At 49.6% G+C, this 22,273-nt stretch overlaps 1 protein-coding gene and 1 long non-coding RNA gene across 4 annotated transcripts in view; one reads left to right on the forward strand and one right to left on the reverse strand.

The window, feature by feature from the left end:
* The window catches only part of SH3RF3 (SH3 domain containing ring finger 3), a 364,525-nt gene that overhangs the window by 266,362 nt on the left and 75,890 nt on the right, over window positions 1-22,273 (forward strand). For all 3 annotated transcript variants that reach the window (XM_027621787.2, XM_027621788.2, XM_027621789.2), the window contains exon 5: window positions 7,674-7,753. In XM_027621787.2, the coding sequence (XP_027477588.1) occupies window positions 7,674-7,753 (80 nt within the window). The remainder of the gene's footprint in view (window positions 1-7,673; window positions 7,754-22,273) is intronic.
* On the reverse strand, window positions 9,809-12,241 carry LOC113937482. The gene is made up of 3 exons (XR_003524624.1): window positions 11,994-12,241; window positions 11,271-11,480; window positions 9,809-10,339 (listed from the first exon to the last, which is right to left on the reverse strand). It is a non-coding gene; the product is annotated as an uncharacterized LOC113937482 (long non-coding RNA).

Below are 22,273 nucleotides of genomic sequence, written 5' to 3' on the forward strand. Positions count from 1 at the left end.
GGTTTCTCAGCAGAAGAACCATGAGGATGTTCAGAACCTTCCCACTTCCCCCCTGATCTCCTAGCTACTTCACCCACTGCCCCGGCCAGCCCCAGCTACTTCCCAGAGCACACCTCGCCCCCAGGCATCGTCTAGACCCAGTGAGGGGTGGGAGACTCCTGCGGTCTCCCCTGTCCAGCCCTACTTCCTGTCCCCTGAGTTTGCACAGCTGGGCCGGGATAGCCACCAGCTCTCATAATGGCACCACAGCCTGTGAGCTTCACTTGCCCCTTTTGCACCCTCAGTGCCTGGCACAGAGCCTCTATGCAGGGGGCTCGCAGAGGCGTGGATGGAGGGACAGGCACACTGAATTAGAGTTGAACAGAAGAGTTTCTCAAAGCCCATCCCTCCTTCAGCCTCTCACTATATAAGAGGCACCTTCTGTTTGAAGGCAGAACAGACGGGTCATTAGGATAGGAATCATGTATATTTTGTGCAAAGCCAGATAAAGATGTGTCGGGTCTTAGGGACTTACCCAGGGAAAGGAGAAAGGAGCTGCTCTGTCTACAGGGTCTGCTAGCACCTTCCTACAGCTAAAGACCATCAAGCAAGCTGATTTTCATTCCCTAAACTGGAGCCATGTTCTGGATACTATTCTCCCATATCCTGCCCACCTTTTTTGGCCTTTTCCCTTAAGAATGTTCCAGGGATGCCTTGTGAAGATTTTGGCACAGCGGTGGCTTTTTGATCCCAAATACTGGCCCAGTAAGTTAAGAGCAGAAGCTGGAGGTTCATCCTACCCCACCTGGAGCAGGGGTCTGCGAACTTTTCAGTAAAGGGCCAGGTAATAAATATTTTAGACTTCATGGGCAATAATGGTCTCTGTCACAGCTACTGCTCTTGTGAGTCAAAGCAGCAAATGGATGGGTGTGGTTGGGTGCCGTTAAAACTTCATTCACAGAAGCAGCAGGCAGCCAGATTTGAGCTGAAGGTGAATCTGTTGACCCCTGAGCAGACCACGGAGACGAAGTGAGGGGCCGGTACACCCAGCCCTGGAGTCAGCAGCTTGGATGCTGGAGTCAGATGCTGGTGAGCAAATCTGAGCTCCTGCAGAGAGAACAGGCAGTGGGCAGCATTTGAGGTGAATTGAGGCCTCCATCCTAGGCAGCCAGGCAGCTTTCCCAAGTGCCCACAGGAGAGCAGTGGAGGTTATGTGGGTATAAAGCATGGCCCACTCCCTCTCCTGGGACAGACCATCTTGTTCAGGCTGCTTAGCCTCTTACCCCAAGCTGCCAGGGTGAGCTCATCCAGCCCACGCCCCCGCCCTGCCTGGCCCTGCTGGGCCTCCCCAGCCCAAGTCCCCTGGGCCAGGGCTGGGGGGGAGGGCACCCCTGGGCCCTCTGGCCCTGCAAGCTGTTTGCAGTTCTTTTTGGAGCCAAGCAGGGGAATCAGGCCATAAATGTTTCATTCTAAAGTTTTCTTTAGGAAGCATGTTCCTAAAAGTCTGATTTACACTCCATGTTCCAGAGTGGTAGCATGTGATGAATAAAACATGCTCATTTCACTGCTCCTTGGGGTAATGACAGTGTTTTCTGGATTCATATTAAAAATTAAAATGTGGAGATGTTTTTCTCAGGGTCTTAGTCTGTGCCAGTGTGTCCAGGAGAGCGATTTGGAGCCCCCATACAACCTGCCAACTACAGACCCCTCTTCCTAGTCCCGACAGGAAAATAAAATAGCTCGCTTTCCAGTACTGCTCAGGGGCCCCATTAAAATGCAGCTCTAGGCCTCGGGTGTCTGGTAACAACCTGACAACTTAGAATCGGGGGTCCGCGGCCGCAGCACAGCAGCCAGAAACTGAGGCTGGGCTCCCAACCAGCAGAGGCCGGGATACCACAGGAAGATGTGCAGGGCACCATGAGAAGCAGCAGTCCAGGTTTTATTGACTCTCCGCCCCAGGGGTGTGTGAGCCACTCACCCGTGCTGTCCCGGGGGGTCTGTCTTTTATAGGTAGGAAAAGGAGGCCTGGAAGAGGGCAAGCTTGCCTCGTCTGTAGGATTACATAGCCTGCCTGGCCCCCCGGCCTCCCCACCAGCACGTGTCCTCGGAGGGCAGTGGATGTGTGTGGCTCCAGGGAACAGCATCACTAGGCTCCTTGGCATGGTGTCCTGCTGCTTGCTCACACTGTGGTCAGTTCCATCTGATGGGGGCATCATCTCGGACCTGTGACCCAGCAAGCTGACCCCGCACATACTTGGCTCCTACCCAAAGCTGAACATTAGGCCCAAAGGGCTTACTGGAGTCACACATTCTGTAGGTTCAGTGGCTCCAAGGATCCTGTCAGTGTTGGCTGGCTCCCCCAGATCAGGGTGCACTCACCTGCCCGGGCGAACCCCAGCTTGTGTTCATTCTAGAGTCACCCAAGAGGAATATGACGTGAACCTGTTTCATCAGAGCCACAGACCTTCCTTGTGATGGACCAGTGGCGCCACTCCCTGGTGCACAGGGCTGGGCTAGGCTTTGAAGTGAGGGCAGAGATGTCCACCTGCTGACCCCCGAGACAGGGAGAATGTCTTTTCGAGGGCTGTGCTCCCAATTATTTTTATCTGAAAGTGACTGTAGCTGTTTCTCCTTCCTTATTTTTATCCCTGCCTGATTTCTCTCACTCCTACCAAGGCTTCACTAATCCCTTAAGGCCCAGAATCATTTAAAATTAAGCCATTAAAAATCAAAGCAGTATCAGCAACGTGGCTCTTGACTAGGAGGAAACAAACCTCAGTCCCAAGGCCCAGAAAGCCCCATCCAGCGTGGTCAGAGCTGGAAGGCAAGAGGCACAAGACACCCTCGTGTTGCATTAAATCAGTCTCAAACTAAACTTTGCTTGTCCCATGTGTTCTAGGAGAAATTTCTTAAGGGTGTAGCATGCCTCCTGTGAACACCATGCCTCCCAGGCCCTGGCAGGAACACGGTGGGATGCACTGTGCTCATGAATTTTTAATCAAGATCACTTAAAGGAGAGCCCCTTCTTGCTGTGATACCTGCCAGCAGGTAGCAGCGGCCCAGCTGCCTCTTGGGGCTCCTTAAGAGGCCCCAAGATCTCATTGGTTACATTCTGCTCCACTGGGTGTGTGGTCCTCAGTTGCCACAGCTCAGCAGTCAGCGGGGGTCACCCGTCCACCCCTTGGCCCCAGCAACATTTCTTATCGGCTCCTACTGATAGTAACAAAAATGAAGATCTGATTCAGAGTAGGTTGGATGGAAACCCCATCTTGATCAGAGAGTCACACTTTTTGGTTTTTACATCCGTGAGGACAGAGCCTGGCCTGGCATAGCCACTACTCAGCAGATACCCTGAAAGACCTATTGCCTTGGGCTTTGCATTGCATTGCACAGAGTTGCAAGACAGGAACACACACTCTGTTGAGCATTAGACCTCGATACTCTCCATCTTGACGTTTGAGAAAAATGTTTTCACAAGTGTGATCTCTCTCTGCTGCTGCCCTGCAACTCCAAGTAATGGTTTGCTATGCAGTCCCACATATTTGCTTTATAGCATTAGACATACCAAGTTTCAACGGGAGGCCAGGTTTCCAGCAAAGCTGTCAGAAGGCCCCTCCCCTCTGGCTTTATTTAGGTGCAGTCCTGTGTCTCAGGTGGCTCCATGTGCCCGGGCAACCCCCTAGTCCTCCCTGAGCCTCCTGACACTTTGCTACATGGAGCATCCTATGTCTGGTCCCCGGGAGTTGGCAGATGCCAGCGAAGATGGGGTCTGGAGCCCTAATGCCACAAGCTCGGGCCCAGCCCACGGTCCCAGCCAGCCTCCCCACCCCCCACCCCTGCCTGGCAGATGGAAATCAATCTTCTCTGTCTCCCCTGGCCACATACATTGTTGCCTCCTGCTGGACAGGGGCTTGACCTGCTCAAGGACACTGGGGAATAGAGCCCACAGGCAGGCTGCCTTACAAGCACAGCGAGACTCCGACCAATCCGCACACTGGGTCAGCGGTTTGGACTGGTTGGCTGTTTCAGGAGAATTTATTTGGACAGGAGGAATCCTGATGAAAGCAGGGTCATGGCTTTGGCCTCCGTCTAAGCCAGTTACTATGTGTCCCTGTGGTTCCTGGTGCCCCACTGATTGCCCTCTGCCTGCGTACTGCTGCCAGCAGTCGCCTGGTGGCCGATCTGAAGGGTCATCCCCAGGGTCCTCTCTTGTCTGCTCCTGGCATCGCCACAAAGATGGCATGTGTACAGTCCAGGGAAGTATGGAATCACCATCAACCAGTGTGATCTTAAAACAGACCTCAAATAATTGAGCCATTGTTCTTTTTATATTACTTTGAAAATGTATCCAAAAACCATAGTCACTTGATATTAAAATGATGAAAAACCTTTAAAAAGGGGGGAGGTGCCTGGGTGGCTCAGTTGGTTAAGCGTCCACCTCTTGGTTTCGGCTCCAGGGAATGTGAGTCCTACCAGACCCATGTCATTTGTGTGTCCTGGGAAGCGGGGTCAGGGAGCATAAACCACCTTGGTCATCCAACAGCGACAACCGCCTGCTCTGTAAGCATGCTGGGCGTGCCTGCATCCCCATATTGAAGGGATCCCTCTGCTCTTCAGCTTCTTTGGCCTTGGTCAGCAGCAGTCAGCATGGCTGAGGACGCGGCTTCCCCTTGGAAACACTCGCTTCCCTGGGCCTGTGGCTCGGGCCGGTTGCTCTGCCACGTCGTGGTGCCCCTGTAAGACGTGGGTCTGGTCTCACCTCTGCTTTTCTCCCACCACCTTCCAGGGCCTCTCTCTGCCCTCAAGGTAAAGACCAGAACCTGCACAGCGGCCCAGGGAGCCATGAACTGCCTGGCTCCGCAGCCCTTGGGTACTTGCCCCTTGTCCCTCCTCCAGCCTTTCCTCTCTTCCCAGTTTTTCAAGCACGCTGAGCTTGCCTCTCCCAGCCTTTGCCGGGCAAGCCTCTGCCCCTCCCTCACCCAGCCGACCCTCGGCCCCGCATTTAACAGGCCAGCCTGCGGCTCACAGAGGCCCTCTCCAGCTCTGGCCCCACGTCACGTCCCTGCCGTATGTTCTTATGGCCCTGCCTCTATCGTGACAGGTGCAAAGATTGTCCCCCGCGGTGTGAGCCCCACACTGGGGTCAGAGTCTGTGTTTGTGCCCTGAGCCGGTCCTGACAGGCTGTCAGCAGAGGTCAGTGAGAACCAAGAACAGGCCCCTTCCAGGCACAACAGCCCTACAACTTGGCTGCCCATCACACACTGTCTTCCTTGCATGGAGGGGTGGGGGGGGCATTTCCCATTAACTCACCAGTTGTGATGTCGCTCACTAACATCTGCTGACCACCTCTGGAGTCTGCTCACCACCATTTGCCTACCCCTCCCTCCCGCCCCACGCCTGCTCTAGGGAGTGAACGAAGGGCCCTAACCTTTCTCCCATGGCCATACAAGGAGAGCTGTGGGTCCTCCATACCCCGGGGGGACCCGGAGCCAGGTGGCCACACCCGTGGAGGGCCCTCTGGTCCCTGCCTGAAGCTCTGTGGTGCTGTGGTGAACTCCACCGGCAACTATCCTGAAGGGAAACGATCCTGAGCCTTTGGTGGTCTCCGTCGCCCTTCTGGCAGAGGGCTGGTGTGATGAGCAAGCAAGAAGTCTCTCTCTGTTCAGCCTAGCTCCCAAGCAGCACTCTGGGAACATGGCACCTGTGCATCAACCACAGGGACACAATCCATGAAGGGGCTGCCTTTGAAAATCAAAGTTCTCTCTCCCAGGAGTAGGAGCTCCTGTCAAACTTGGAGTTGCCTGGGAGACACAAGGGATGTTACGCTCCTGCTTGCACATTCTCATTCTGCCAGGCACCCCGTTGTCCAAAGAACAAGAAGTAGACTTTCTGACTTCTCGGAGGTGTGGCTGTGCTGTGGTCTCTGGCACCTTTCCTGGTCTGGTGAAGGAGGGAAGCTGCCTAGCAAGGGCTGCCAGTAGCACGTAGAGCTCATCAGCTGAGCACGGTCCAAACTGGTCAGTGAGTTGATGAGAAATGGCCCCCTCAGCCCTCCACACAAAGAAGAAAGGGACGTGATTGTCGCCTGAGTTGTAGGGTGGTTCTGCCTGCCTGGGGCACGTGCCAGGTGCATCTCTCATTCCATCTTTGTGATTTCTGCTTCTGGTGACCTTCACCCTCCTGAGGACCACCCATGGTGCCATGTGTATCTTTGCTAGTCAGAGCCATGGGAAGCCCCCCAACAGCCCACTCCCCCACCTGCCTCTGCCAAGGCACTAGCAGCTCCTGAGGCTTCTACTCAAGCCTGCCTGGCTCCCTGCTCATCTGGATCCAGTTCCCTCCAGGATCCCTGTCCCGTCCCTTGTTGGGGAGCCTAAAACGGACCCTCGAGGAAGGAAGGAGACTCCTGGCTCCCTTGGCTTTGAGGGGTATGGATCCACCCTCCTCCAGACATCCCTAGATATCCCCATCTCTGAGGCTGCTGTAACTGTACCACAAACGGGGGGGGGGGGCAGTTCAAAGCACCAGGAAGTTATTCTCTATCAATTCTTAGGTCAGAAGTCTGAAATCAAGGTGTTGGTAGGGTTGGTTGCTTCTGGAAGCCAAAGGAGAATCTCTCCCAGCTTCTGGCTGCCTGGATCCCTTGCATCACACCTGTCTCAGCCTCTGTCTTCGCATGGCCTTTCTTCCCCTCTGGGTGTCTCTGTTCTCGTCTTCTGTCTCTTAGAAGGACACTTGTCCCCAGAATTAGGGCCAACTGTAATCAAGGGTGATCTCAACTCAGGATATTTACCTTATCTGCAAAAACTCTTATTCCAAACAAGTTCACCTTCATAGATATCAGGGACTGTGGCTTAGGCATCTCTTTGCGGGGGGACATAGTTCAACTCACTGTGGCATAAAATACCTCTGCCCAAGAAGAAGGGTGCTGCCCTAGGGAGGGCTGGGGCAGGACGGGCAAGGCAGGTGGTGAGGGGCTGGGGACAGCATCGCCCCTTATGGCTGGGTCTACAGGATTCCCTGTGCAAAAATCACCTCAGCCAGATCATCGTGGGGCCCAGATCCCTCTGCTTGGCCCTTGACCACTTCCCTTGGCCAGTTTAACATGTACCACAGGCTTAGTGGGAAGCACCTCCAAGTAGACCACTCCTCCAGCAGTCTCCCTGCATAATGCTTGCTCTCCAGCACCTGCCCCTCGGTCACTGCCACAGGACCAGTTTTCCTTAGGGGTTAATCTTCAGCTCCTGGAAATGCAGCCTTTACATAAGCTTGTGCTTTGTCACATGAAAGGTTTTGTCTGGGTCTTCTTTGACAAATGCAAGAATAATTAATTCAAGTTCTAAGAATAAAAACAGGTCTCCCCATACTGTCTTCTTCTATGTTAAACACAATGTGAATGCTGACCAACCCAGACCCAGGCCCAAAGAGTGATTCTCTGAGCGGTTCCTGGGGGGTGCTTGGAAGCTGCTTCGGGACAGGTGTCTGTGGCCACCAAGCTCCTCCAATGGGCTGGAAAAAAAAATGGTACTAACAAACAACCCAGACAGGTGGGACCTGAGGGTTTTGAAGGCTGGAAGATGAGGCCGGTGAGGAGAGAACAGGTGCCTCTGGACTCCAGCCTGATGTTGCCTTTCTCTTCTCTGGGGCAGGGGCCTCCTGTCAACTCACTCCTGTCTCCTCTTGTCTGTTTCCAGGACTCCTCTTCCTCGGCCGGACCCGCCCCAGTGGCTGAACAGCAAGGCACAGCTCCCAAAATCCAGCTGCCACTCAACGTGTGAGCTGCCGTTTATGTTTCTGGGGTCCTGTGCCTTCGGCACCTCCCTCCCACCTCTGCTAGCATGTACACGTATGGTTCCTGTAGGATTTCCTGATTTGTTACCAATGAGTCAGTTTAGTTATGTGCATCCAGTAATACCGCTGACAAGAGAGTGTGGAAAACAAAAGTCTAGCAGCTTCTTTCAACGTCACTGTCCCCAGGACATTTGTAAGAAGGGGAAATACTCAAAATATTTGGTGGCACAGGCGCTGGCCAGTCAGGAGCAGACCAGCCATAGCCCAGAGAAGATCCCGGAGGTCCGTGAGGAGGTGTGGGAGCCATGGGGGCCAGAGCGGCGGGCGGTCTCGCCAGCCTGGGACAGTAGCTAGTTACCAAGTGCTCAGAAGTAGCTCCCTGTTTTCAGAGCCACGACTGGCCTACAGTTATGGCAGCTTATATCATAGCAGCTGCGTATCATCCCCAAATATAACCAGATGAATCATTGCCAGGAAGCGAGACGCTTATCTTGTTTAGAAAATTTGCTCTTGTTAAATTACAGCTCTTAAGAGCTACATGCAGTTTAAAAATTCTCCATTTAAATGGTGTTCTGAAAAATTAGACTGCCTTCTACTCTTATTTGGCAATGAGCTCAGTTACTTGAATGAATATTTTGAGGTGGAGAATATGAATTTGGCAGACAATATGGCAAAGTAGAACGTTCCACAGCTTTAGTGCTGGTCAAAGGGACACTTAGAACCTGCACTGTTGCAGAACAGAAATTCCAAGCGAAAAACAAAAGCAAACGGAAAAAAAAAAAATTCCTTTTGAAAAAGCAAGTTGCCAAGCTTCAGAAGGTTTCCCAGAAGCTTAAATATACCAGCAAATTTTCACCTACCTTTTTACACCCAGCTGAAATGTTTGTCTTTATTTGGTGGCAGATAGGAAATCCCTGAGCATCTTTCTTTATCTGCCCACTGCTGTGATTGCTTTATTTCTACAACCAACTAAACAAGAGGAAATTAAGACTTGCCTATTCTTTACCTAGCTTCCTGAAGGGAATATAGATTAGTAAGCTACCTTTAGGTGTCTTTAGGCTGCCATTCAAGTTTTCACCAACACTGGACAAGATGCTCTCTTCTGACCTGGTATCCTGATAAGCTCCAAAGGCTTCCACTCAAACCTGGGGGCCAAGGAGCAACACAGGGAAGGATGGGTAGTGATGACCTTGCTCTTCTTGAAAAACTGGATGCAGGACCCTATCCCTGAGGAAGTAGACCAGCATCCACAGGAGACCATTAGGCCCTATTGTGGTTGCCCAAATGAAAGGCAGGACAGAGTGAGCTCTTCAAAGACAAGGCCCAGGTGTTTCATTTTGGGGTCCCCCCAAATGAATGCCTGGCACACAGGCTCTCGGTAACTTTTTCCTTGTTCTGATGGTGAAAGCCTTCCCCATCCTGGGTGCAAAGAGCTTCTGGTATCAGCCCAAAGCCTCCAGCTCTTACACATCAGGTCAGCCACCAAGAGAGCTGCTCTGTCTTTGAGACCCAAAGGTTATTAATACAGTCCAAGAGTACTGTGAATACATACTGGAGGCCTCAACCATGCCCAGACCTTCCATGTTGTGGAGGCTCTTTAATTTGGTATAGAGTATGGAATGACCTCTTTCTCCTGTCCTTGCTCTGTCCTGGGAGGCGAGGAGGCCACTGTAGTTCCCAGACCTCTGCCCTCTCCCTATCTGCCTCCCCCCAGAGCACGGAACCCCCATTTGGGTGGAGATTTTCATTTGAGTAACAGAAGGGAGACTTATGTGTCAGATAATGTCGTTGAAAAGATAAGTATTTTGGCAGGCACGTGACTACTGGTGACAGTGGCCATCTGAGCAGCAGATGAGTCGTGGCCAGTGTGACCGCGACTGGCTGTTGAGAGTTAAACGCGTGCTCTGTGTGGCTGTTTCTGCCGTGTAACAAGCCCCAGGGCGGGGGACACCATGTACAGCATTCCACATGATCCATTTTGAGAGCATGACCTTTGAAATCACATTTTTTATTTTGTTCCCAGGGAGGAGAAGATGAGGCTGACCTCATCAGCCCATCAAGTAGGGGACTGGCCTGACCACTTGCTCATCCTCTTTAGCTCCAACAAGTTAGCTCTCCCACGTGTACTGGTGACAGGTATCTGGGGGGGGGGGGGGAGTATGGTTGCTCTTTACCTGACTGTCCTACCCAAAACCGTACAAAAGTCACGTTCAGAAGTTTGAGATTGAACGTGAGAAGTGCTGCCTTCCCAGAAACAGCTGCAGCAGCAAGCGTGCTGCTGTGAGCCAGGAGTCTGCAAATAGGAGTGACCCCGGGGCCTCAGGGAGCGCCCCACAGTGCTGGGCTGAAGTCAGTCAGGGCTGCGGTCCCGCCCACAGGCCCTCATTCGGTCATCCCCAGAGTCCGCAGGTTTCACCGCCACGGCTCAGGTCCTGTGCCTGGGTGGCGAGCCCACGTGATTGAAAGGCCGGACCCCTCAGGTCCGCCTTCAGTAGCAGGATGTTCTTACGTCCTTCTCCTAGCATATAAAGGTGTCTGCTGGCATGGGCTTCCTAGGGACCCGGTAGCCCTGAAACACAGAAAGGGGGTCTCAGTTTGCCCACCCAGTGCACGGAGGCGGCTGCTGGTCTTCAGACCTGCAGGGTCCGTGCCCTCCCTGCTAACTTCTGCGGTGTTGGGAAGCCACCCCAAGTCCACCCCTGGCTGTTGGGCTCACTGCCCTTCATCTTTGTGACCCGCCATGCCTCCCAGGGAGAGAAACGGGTCAGGGGAGGCCCATCTGGAAGGGCTGCGGCGTCTCAGTACGCTTCTGAGTAGGCCACCGCTCAGGCTGGGGGCTGAATTCTCACCTCCTCTCCTCCGCAGGCATCTCAGAGCCGGACGGCATGAGGACCAAAGAGGAGGGCAGAAGGGAGGGCCAGGCGAGGGTGAGGGCTGAATAGGCTCCAGAGTCTCACCCCAGTCTGGCCCAGCCTCTTGGACGTGCTGCTGAGGACTCTCTCATGTTGGAGGAGGAGCAGAAACAGTGTCGGGGCGGGGGGCGCAACACAAGCCAGACTGCTGCTCCCCATTTGTCCCAGTGCCTGCAGGTCTGCATACCTGTGAGCAAAGGGTGGGCAGAGCTGTGGGCTCACTCAGGGACCCGAGCGCAGCTCGCCATCTGGGAAGGAAACTTCCACAGACAGATGGGTATAGTTTATCCCTGCGGGGGAACCAAGAGCCTCCTGAAGTGTGTGACTACTTGCATGCCACCTGCGAGGTCTGGGAGTCTCTTTGCAGGAGCCAGAGAAAGCCCGGGAGGGTGGGGCATAGGGAGTGGGGCTGCTTGCAGACTGGAAGTCCTGGGTGAAGGGCTGGCCACTCCATGACTTCATGACATTTCCCCAGACACTCCCTGTTCTCCCCCTCTGAGCACACGCACCCATAGTCAGCCTCATCGGCAACCCTACATTGGCTCACACCTCCCCAGCTCAGCTGCCACCACCTACAGGGGGACTTACGTGGGTTTCTGAGCATGGGTGGTGCCCCCGCTGACTCCATGGCATCCTAAGCATACCCTGACATGCACCTATGCTGTCTCCCCCTTCCCCAGAGTGGATGCTTCTGGGGCAGGCTCCTCCACCACCTGGCCGCACCTGGCCGTCATTCTGTAGACATCCATCAAATGGTATGAGTGGACATGTGTCTTGCTAACCTGAGCTGGTGTGACCCTGGTAACCAGAAAAGCAGGAACATATCACTTCACAGGAATAATTGAAAAGAATCTTTTACTTATTCTAGAAGAAACATGAGCAAGCCATCATATAGAGGAGAAAAGGTGTGAAATTAATGAAGGCACTAAAATACTTCAATTCACTCCTTGATTAGAGCTGAAGAAAACTGTAGATAATTAACACAAGTGAACATCTTGCTATAGAAACGAGCAAGTAATACGGGTGAGTGATGGTGTCCTTGGAGATATCCAGCAGGCTGCTGGTAAAAGCAGACAGTGCATGATGCCAGGCTGAGTGGCCACAGCTGACGGTTGCTTCCATGTGTGCGCCGTCATTAGGCCGGGGCCTGACCTTCCCCCCTGGGCTCACACTCACAGCACTACTTCAGACTGGAGGAGGGAGCACCTTATAACCTGAAAGCCCCGTATAGCCTACAGGATGGTGGGGAAGAAGGCTCTCTGAGCCACATTCTCCTACACTTGTCTTAAGTAAGGTATTTTTAGTACCAACCTTGTGTGTGAAGTGACTTCTGGGCCTGCAGGAGCAGTCCCCGTCTGACCCACACGTTTCTGAGATGACCCTAAGCCATCTGTGGAAGTCTGTGTTGAGCTGAAGAGGCCTTTTGAAGGAATGAAAAGTGAACTTGGGCCCTGGGAACCGTGAGAATGAGTACCATACGGGTGCGGCCTGTTTCGTGCCAGGCCCGTGGGGCCCCTGCAGGCTCCGTGAGGACTGCCTGCAGCTCTGAGCACTGACGGGGCCGCCCAGCTCGCTCAGAGACCCTCAGCAAGGCTGTTCTGGCTGCGCGCAGCAGAGGGGATACGGGTGGAGAGAGAGCGATGAGGTGGCACTGCCATGATTGTCCCGTACATCCGGCTGACAGTGGGCGGGGCCATCCGCCATTCATGAGGGGTCGTCCCTAAAGAAAGCAGATGCAGATGCTGAATGACAAATCCCCCAACCCCTCCCCAGCGCCCCGCCCCAGCGCAAGCCTCGGCCGGATCTGCAGGCCCACGTGCAGAAAACGGCCCGCAGAACCATCTGCTTCTGCTTTTCTCTCTGAGGCACCCAAAGGAAAAATAAGTGGGGGGGGCAGAGATTTTTCAAGGTGAAGTCAGATTTATTTACATTCCAGTTCCCCCAGCAACGCACACCTAGAGGCCAGACTTGAAATATTGAGACCAGGGGAGAGATTACTTGTCGACAGAACAAATTAGAAATAGAGATGAAGAGAGCACGCGCATCAGTGCCCTGGTGCAGAGCGGGGCAGCCCCTCCCGATGCAGTGGCCCCAGGGGCTCCCTGGCCCCAGAACGCAGCCTGGCCCTGCCACCTCAGCAGGGCCTGCCAGCCTCCGGCATGGCCTCTGGCGGCGCCCCGCCCCGTGCCTGTGGCCACAGAGCCCCACCTGCTTCCAAGTCTCCGCAGAAACACACACCCTCAACGTTTCTGAGCCTTCCTTTCCTCAGCTGTGAGATGAGGGGTCAACCCGGCCTCAGAGCTCACATGGGGCTTAGGCAAGACCCTGGGAGAGGTTGGCCCTGGCAAACGCCACTCCCCTGCCCTTGTGCCCTTGTCTGGCCCTAGCTGGTGGCCCAGGCACCCGCTTATACAAAAGGTACAGTTACAGTTTTTGAGGAGCAATTGAGAGTTTAGAGACGTGTTTTGAGGAAGAGGGGCGTGTCGTCCCTTGGAGGTGGTGGCCTCCCTGGAAATGACACCTTCTTTTAGCACCCCAGAGGCATCTGTCCACTGAGCATTGAATGAGTGGAATACCAGAAACTGTGAAGGAAATACTGGCTTCCCGCTGCTGAGAACCCAGACCTCCCACGTGAGGAGGCACGATGTAGCACAGGATCCCAGTCTGCCTCTTCGCAAACTGACCGCAGGGATGCCACCTCTCAGCAGGTCCTGTGCCAGACATGCGACCTCGGGCTGTGGGGAGGGCGCCGGTGCCCCGCTCAGGGGCTCTGCGGCCCGCACACTTAGCCAAGTCGGACAGACCGTGCAGCCGTGTTTAGCCATGTTCACCTCCAGGTTGCTCTTTTTCCTGCTTTGGTCATCAGGAACCATGTCTGTGTTCATCTAAAAAAAAAAATGGAAGTTTGAAGACTTTTCTGACAGAAAAGTCTTAAGCAGGATGACTTGAGAACCATAATGTAAAGAATCTTTTTTTTTCATTTTTGTTTTGATGGGGAGGATGGAAACTCCCCTTTTGTGCTGAGAAATGAATGCAAAGTCTTTGTTCTGTTAAATGGCATGGGGATCCTGAATGTTGAGGGAAAGATAATCGGCTCCTTCCCAAAAGACAATTAACTTTCTTTTTTTTATATTCTTTATTTTATTTTATTTTATTTTATTTTATTATGTTAATCACCATACATTACATGATTAATTTTTGATTCAGTGTTCCATGATTCATTGTTTGCATATAACACCCAGTGCTCCATGCAGAACGAGCCCTCTTTAATACCCATCACCAGGCTAACCCATCCCCCCACCCTCCTCCCCTCTAGAACCCTCAGTTAGTTTCTCAGAGTCCGTAGTCTCTCATGGTTCATCTACCCCTCCAATTTACCCCCCTTCATTTTTCACTTCCTGATATCTTCCTCTTTTTTTTTTTTTAACATATAATGTATTATTTGTTTCAGAGGTACAGGTCTGTGATTCATCAGTCTTACACAATTCACAGCGCTCACCATAGCACATACCCTCCCCAATGTCTATCACCCAGGCACCCCATCCCTCCCACCCCCACCACTCCATCAACCCTCAGTTTGTTTCCTGAGATTAAGAATTCCTCATATCGGTGAGGTCATATGATACACATCTTTCTCTGATTGACTTATTTTGCTCGCATAACACCCTCCAGTTCCATCCACGTCGTTGCAAATGGCAAGATTTCATTCCTTTTGATGGCTGCATAATATTCCAGTGTGTGTGTGTGTGTGTGTGTGTGTGTGTGTGTGTGTGTGTGTGTGTGTATACAAGCACCACATCTTCTTTATCCATTCATCTGTCGATGGCCATCTTGGCTCTTTCCATAGTTTGGCTGTTGTGGACATTGCTGCTATAAATATCAGGGTGCGCTTTCCCCTTTGGATCCCTACATTTGTATCTTTGGGGTAAATACCCAGAAATGCAATTGCTGGGTCGTAGGGTAGCTCTATTTTCAACTTTTTGAGGAGCCTCCATACTGTTTTCCAGAGTGGCTGCACCAGCTTGCATTCCCACCCACCGTGTAGGAGGGTTCCCCTTTCTCCGCATCCCCGCCAACATCTGTCGTTTCCTGACTTCTTAATTTTAGCCATTCTGACTGGTGTGAGGTGGCATCTCATTGAGGTTTTGATTTGGATTTCCTGATGCCGAGCGATGTTGAGCACTTTTTCATGTGTCTGTTGCCCATTTGGATGTCTTCTTTGGAGAAATGTCTGTTCATGTCTTCTGCCCATTTCTTGACTGGATTATTAGTTTTTCTGGGTGTTGAGTTTGATAAGTTCTTTATAGATTTTGGATACTAGCCCTTTATCTGATAAGACATTTGCAAATATCTTCTCCCATTCTGTCAATAGTCTTGGTTTTGTCAACTATTTCCTTTACTTGTAAAGAAGCTTTTTCTTTTGATGAAGTCCCAATAGTTCATTTTTGCCCTTGCTTCCCTTGCCTTTGGTGATGTTTCTGGGAAGAAGTTGCTGTGCCTGAGGTCGAAGAGGTTACTGCCTGTGTGCTCCCTTAGGATTTTGATGGACTCCTGTCTCACATTTACATCCTTCAACCATTTTGAGTCTATTTTTGTGTGTGGTGTAAGGAAATGGTCCAGTTTCATTCTTCTGCATGTGGCTGTCCAATTTTCCCAACACCATTTATTAAAGAGATTCTCTTTTTTCCATTGGACATTCTTTCCTGCTTTGTCGAAGATTAGTTGACCATAGAGTTGAGGGTCCATTTCTGGGCTCTGTATTCTGTTCCATTGATCTATGTGTCTGTTTTTGTGCCGGTACCATACTGTCTTCATGATGACAGCTTTGTAATAGAGCTGAAAGTCCGGAATTGTGATGCCACCAGTTTTGCTTTTCTTTTTCCCAATATTCCTCTGGCTATTCAGGGTCTTTTCTGGTTCCATACAAATTTTAGGATTATTTGTTCCATTTCTCTGAAAAAAAATGGATGGTATTTTGATGGAGATTGCCTTAAATGTGTGGATTGCTCTAGGTAGCATTGACATCTTCACAAAATTGTTCTTCCAATCCATGAGCATGGAACGTTTTTCCATTTCTTTCTGTCTTCCTCAATTTCTTTCATGAGTATTTTATAGTTTTCTGAGTACAGATTCTTTGTCTCTTTGGTTAGATTTATTCCTAGGTATCTTATGGTTTGGGGTGCAATTGTAAATGGGACCGACTCCTTAATTTCTCTTTCTTTTGTCTTGTTGGTGGTGTATAGGAATGCCACTGATTTCTGTGCATTGATTTTATATCCTGCCACTTTACCTAATTCCTATATGAGTACTAGCAGTTCTGAAGTGGAGTCTTTTGGGTTTTCCACAGAAAGTATCATATCATCTGCAAAGAGTGAGAGTTTGACTTCTTTGCCGATTTGGATGCCTTTGATTTCTTTTTGTTGTCTGATTGCTGTGGCTAGGACTTCTAATACTATGTTGAAAAGCAGTGGTGAGAGTGGACATCCCTGCTGCGTTCCTGACCTTAGGGGGAAAGCTCTCAGATTTTCCCCATTGAGAATGATATTTGCTGTGTGTATTTCATAGATGGCTTTTATGATATTGAGGTATGTACCCTCTATCCCTATACTCTGAAGAGTTTTGATCAAGAAAGGATGCTGTACTTTGTCAAATGCTTTTTCTGCATCTATTGAGAGTATCATATGGTTCTTGTTCTTTCTTTTATTAATGTATTGTATCACATTGATTGATTTGTGGATGTTGAACCAACCTTGCAGGCCAGGGATAAACCCACTTGGTCGTGGTGAGTAATCCTTTTAATGTACTGTTGGATCTTACTGGCTAGTATTTTGGTGAGAATTTTTGCATCCATATTCATCAAGGATATTTAACGCTCCTTTATGATGGGGTCTTTGTCTGGTTTGGGGATCGAGGTAATGGTGGCCTCATAAAACAGTGTGGAAGTTTTCCTTCCATTTCTATGTTTTGGAACAATTTCAGAAGAATAGCTATTAATTCTCCATTAATGTTTGGTAGAATTCCCCTGGAAGCCATCTGGCCCTGGGCTCTTGTTAGTTGGGATATTTTTGATGACTGCTTCAATTTCCTTAGTGGTTATAGGTCTGTTCAGGTTTTCTATTTCTTCCTGGTTCAATGTTGGTAGTTGATACATCTCTAGGAATGCATCCATTTCTTCCAGATTATCTAATTTGCTGGCATATAGTTGTTCATAATATGTTCTTATAATTGTTTGTATTTCTTTGGTGTTGGTTGTGATCTCTCCTCTTTCATTCATGATTTTATTTATTTGGGTCATTTTTCTTTTTGATAAGTCTGGCCAGGGGTTTATCAATCTTGTTAGTTCTTTCAAAGAACCAGCTCCTAGTTTCGTTGATCTGTTCTACTATTCTTTTGGTTTCTATTTCATCGATTACTGCTCTGCTCTTTATTATTTCTCTTCTCCTGCTGGGTTTAGGCTTTACTTGCTGTTCTTTCTCCAGCTCCTTTATGTGTAGGGTTAGGTTGTGTATTTGAGACCTTTCTTGTTTCTTGAGAAAGGCTTGTATTGCTATATACTTTCCTCTTAGGACTGCCTTTGCTGGATCCCAAAGATTTTGAACAGTTGTGTTTCATTTTCATATGTTTCCATGAATCTTTTTAATTCTTCCTTAATTTTCTGGTTGACCCATTCATTCTTTAGTAAGATGCTCTTTAGCCTCCATGTACTTGAGTTCTTTCTGACTTTCCTCTTGTGATTGAATTCTAGTTTCAAAGCATTGCGGTCTGAAAATATGCAGGGAATGATCCCAATCTTTTGGTACTGGTTGAGACCTGATTTGTGACCTAGGATGGGATTTATTCTGGAGAATGTTCCATGGGCACTAGAGAAGAATGTGTATTCTGTTGCTTTGGGATGGAATGTTCTGAATATATCTGTGAAGTCCATTTGATCCAGTATGTCATTTAAAGTCTTTATTTCTGGGGCGCCTGGGTGGCTCAGTCATTAAGCATCTGCCTTCGGCTCAGGTCATGATCCCAGGGTCCTGGGATCGAGCCCCGCATCAGGCTCCCTGCTCCACAGGAAGCCTGCTTCTCTCTCTCACACTCCCTCTGCTTGTGTTCCCTCTCTTGCTGTGTCTCTGTCAAATAAATAAATAAAATCTTTTAAAAAAATAAAGTATTTCCTTGTTGATCTTTTGCTTAGATGATCTGTCCATTTCAGTGAGGGGTGTGTTAAAGTCCCCCACTATTACTGTATTGTTGTCGATGTGTTTCTTTGCTTTTGTTATTAATTGCCTATGTAATTGGCTGCTCACATGTTAGGGGCATAGATATTTACAATTGTTAGATCTTCTTGTTGGTTAGACCCTTTAAGTAGGATATAGTGTCCATCCTCATCTCTTATTGTAGTCTTTGGTTTAGAATCTGATTCATCTGATACAAGGATCGCCACCCCAGCTTTCTTTTGGTGTCCATTAGCATGGTAAATATTTTCCACCCCCTCACTTTCAATCTGGGGGTGTCTTTGGGTCTAAAATGAGTCTCTTGCAGATAGCATATCAATGGGTCTTGTTTTTTAATCCAATCTGATAGCCTGTGTCTTTTGACTGGGGCATTTAGCCCATTTACATTCAGGGTAACTATTGAAAGATAGGAATTTAGTGCCATTGTATTGCCTGTAAGGTGACTGTTACTGTATATTGTCTCTGTTCCTTTCTGGCCTCTGTTACTTTTAGGCTCTCTCTTTGCCTAGAGGACCCCTTTCTATGTTTCTTGTAGGGCTGGTTTTGTGTTTGCAAATTCCTTTAGTTTTTGTTTGTCCTGGAAGCTTTTGATTGCTCCTTCTATTTTCAATGACAGCCTAGCTGGATATAGTATTCTATAGATATAGCATCTTTTTCTTGTTTAGTGCTCTGAATATATCATGCCAGTCCTCTCTGGCCTGCCAGGTCTCTGTGGATAGGTCTGTTGCCAGTCTAATGTTTCTACCATTGTAGGTTACAATCTCTTCTCCCGAGCTGCTTTTAGGATTTTCTCTTTGTCTCTGAGACATGTAAGTTTTACTATTAGATGTCGGGGTGTTGACCTATTTTTATTGATTTTGAGGGGGGTTCTCTGTGCCTCCTGGATTTTGATGCCTGTTTCCTTCCCCAAATTAGGGAAGTTCTCTGCTATAATTTGCTCCAGTATACCTTCTGCCCCTCTCTCTCTTTCTTCTTCTGGGATCCCAATTATTCTAATATTGTTTCTTCTTATGGTATCACTTATCTCTCAAATTCTGCCCTCGTGATCCAGTAGTTTATCTCTCTTTTTCTCAGCTTCTTTATTTTCCATCATTTGGTCTTCTATATCACTAATTCTCTCTTCTGCCTCATGTATCCTAGCAGTGAGAGGCTCCATTTTTTATTGCACCTCATTAATAGCCTTTTTGATTTCGACTTGGTTAGATTTTGGTTCTTTTTTTCTCCAGCAAAGCTTTCTCTAATATCATCCATGCTTTTTTCAAGCCCAGCTAGTATCTTTAAAATTGTCATTCTGAACTCTAGTTCCAACATCTTACTGATGTCCGTATTGATTAGGTCTTTGGCAGTCGGTACTGCCTCTTGTTCTTTTTTTTTTTTTGAGGTGACTTTTTCCATCTTGTCATTTTGTCCAGAGGAGAATAGATGAATGAGAGAACAAAATACTAACAGGGTAACAACAAACCCAGAAAAATATGCACTAAACAAATCAGAAGAGACCTGAAACCAGGGGAAAAGAAAGAGAAAGAAAGAAAAAAGAAAAAGAAAATAAACAAACAAACAAAAAACAGAATATGATCAAATATGATTAGGCTGGTGCATAGATCAGTGCCACACACTAGATTTTGGGTGTATTTTGGTCTTTTAGAAGAAAGTGCCTCCCAAAATTCTAAAGAAAGAAAAGCTTATATATGTACAAAAATAAAGGTAAATATGTTGAAGGGATGGAATATGACTGTAAAGATGAAAATTATAAAAGATTTTATAAAAGGAATTGATAAGTTGGTTGAAAAAAGAAAGAAGAGGATTTAAAAAAAAGGGGGGGGAAAGAATGTGATCAGGCAGGAGACTAGAACAAAGCCATACACTAGAGATTTGGGGTATATTTTGGTCTGTTAGAAGAAACTGTATCCCAAAATTTTAAAGAGAGAACAACTTACCAAAAATAAGGTTAACTACTACGAAGGGATAGAATATGACTCTAAAAATGAAAAATAAAAAAGATTTTTTAAAAAAAGTGATTGATTAGATGTTGGTTGAAAAAGAGAAAAAGAAAAATTCAAAAAAAAAAGAAAATTAAAAAATTAACTGAAACACTAAAGGATCATGGGGAAAAAGTCATGAATTCTATGTGCAGTATTCCCTTAGCGCTGGAGTTCTGCCGTTCTCATTGATCGGTAAACTTGGTCTTGGCTTGCTGGCTGTTCTTGTTGATCTTCTGGGGGAGGGGCCTGTTGCCGTGGTTCCCAAATGTCTTTGCCCCGCCCTTGTCGGTCCCGGCTAAGCAAGCTGCTCGGGTTTGCTCTCAGGAGCTTTTGTTCCCTGCAAGCTCTCGGTACAGCTTTGGAGGACCAGAGTGAAAATGGTGGCCTCCCAATCTCCACCTGGAGGAGCTGAGAACTCGGGGCCCCGCTCCTCAGTGTGCCCCCAGAGAAAAGCAGTCACTCCCGTCTCCCTGGTCTCCAGCCGCACTGCGTGCTCACCCGGCCTATGACCGAGCATTGCTATCTCTGGCACCCGACCCCGTGTGGAGTCTCCAAACCAAGCAGATCCCTGTGGTGCGCTCCCGCGCCGCTCCTCCCAGGGGAGGAAGGGGAGTCTCCCCAGATCTGCCGCTTGTTGGGTCCCTGCTGGAGGAGCAGTGGCCCGACTGGGCCGCGGATCATGGTTTATGGCAACCCCGAGCTGCGAGCCCACCCCTCAGCTCCGTCTCTGCAGCCGGCTTCCCCGCTCCGATACCTGGGAGCTCTGCCACACTCAGGCACCCCCGGTCTTTCTGTGACCCCGAGGGTCCTGAGACCACACTGTCCCGCGAGGATTCCACCCCCCACTTAGCCACTGGAGCAACGTCCCTCAGCGGAGCCGACTTCTAAAAATTCCAATTTTGTGCTCCGCGGCTCTATCACTTGCCAGAAGCAGCGGAGGCCCCCTCCCCCGCCATCTATCCTCCCGAATATCGCCTCGGATTCACTTCTCTGCACGTCCTACCTTCTAGTAAGTGGTCGCTTTTCTGTTCAGAGAGTTGCTGCTATTCTTTTCTTCGATCTGCTGTTGAGTTCATAGGTGTTCAGAATGGTTAGATCCCTATTCAGCTGAATTCCTGGGACCAGATGAAATTTAGGTCTCTTACTCCGCCATCTTGCTCCTCCCACCCTGTATAAGACAATTAACTTTCAATTATTTGATGGCTACCCCCCAGGATCTCAAACGTAACTGTCAAACAGTTCAAATTGTTCATGGGGTATTTATTGCCCTTGCTAACATTTGCTTTGTTTTTTAAATCTGCAGTGTGCTTCCCCCATTGTGGATGTTGGGTGCTGATGCACATCACTCACTGAGCCTGGTGTGGGCAGGTGCAGGTGCCAGTCCTTGGGCTGCTGAACCAACGTGAGCCTTATACACTTGCCTGGGATCTGTCCTCTCACTGGCAGGGCCAGCTCATGATTGGGCAGCCATAGCTTCAAACTCCACTCAGCAGGGGGACAGTGCAGGTGGCACACAGAAGTCACCCTGGTCCCAGGGGCTGCAAGGATAGGTGGAGGGGAAAAGACACAATCCCTCGTCAAAGCTACCTTCTCTATGCCACCCACAGTCCCCTGTTTAATGGGCTCCTTGACCCCCAGGAGCTGGACAAGCCAGTTTGGAAACTCTGTTAATAGAAGCTTTTCGACTCCTGTTTCTCCTCCCCTCTTTGACTCACCTCTCACCCACGTACCTTGTGCCTCGGGTGTCTCCCACCCTCCCCCAGCTCACTGCCTTCCCTACTTGCTTTTGTCTGCCTGGGTTCTCTGGGCAGCTCAGATCCTTCCTGGACAAACTCAGCTCTGTCTGCCCTCTTGTCCTGTCGTTCATCCTCTGCTTCTCCTTTGCACTCTTCTCCTCACTGCTGAGACACCAGCGTCCCACAGACCTGTCCTTTCTGCCTTTTCTTGTCTCCCCATGGTGTCCGTTCCCTCCTGGCACAGTCCCAACTCCACACTGGCCTCTGAATGAAGAAAGCTGGTACCTGTTTGTGCTTGTTTTTCTGTTCAAGGTCAGCCGGCAGACCTTGGGGCTGTACGTGCTCACACACAGAAACACACACAGACACACTTCCCGTCAGCAGTCTTTGTCTTAGTCTCAACACCAAAGCCCCTACTTTATTCTTTTATAAAACAAGTATTTATTGGGAGTGCCAGACATATTCTGGATCCTGGGGTTAGAGCAGAGAACAAAACAGATAAGAATCTCTACCCTCTGGAGCCCGGGTGGCTCAGTTGGTTAAGCAACCGCCTTCGGCTCAGGTCATGATCCTGGAGTCCCGGAATCAAGTCCCACATCGGGCTCCCTGCTCGGCGGGGAGTCTGCTTCTCCCTCTGACCCTCCTCCCTC

Source organism: Zalophus californianus, chromosome 8 (genome assembly GCF_009762305.2).
Source record: "Zalophus californianus isolate mZalCal1 chromosome 8, mZalCal1.pri.v2, whole genome shotgun sequence".
NCBI classification, from domain to species: domain Eukaryota; kingdom Metazoa; phylum Chordata; class Mammalia; order Carnivora; family Otariidae; genus Zalophus; species Zalophus californianus.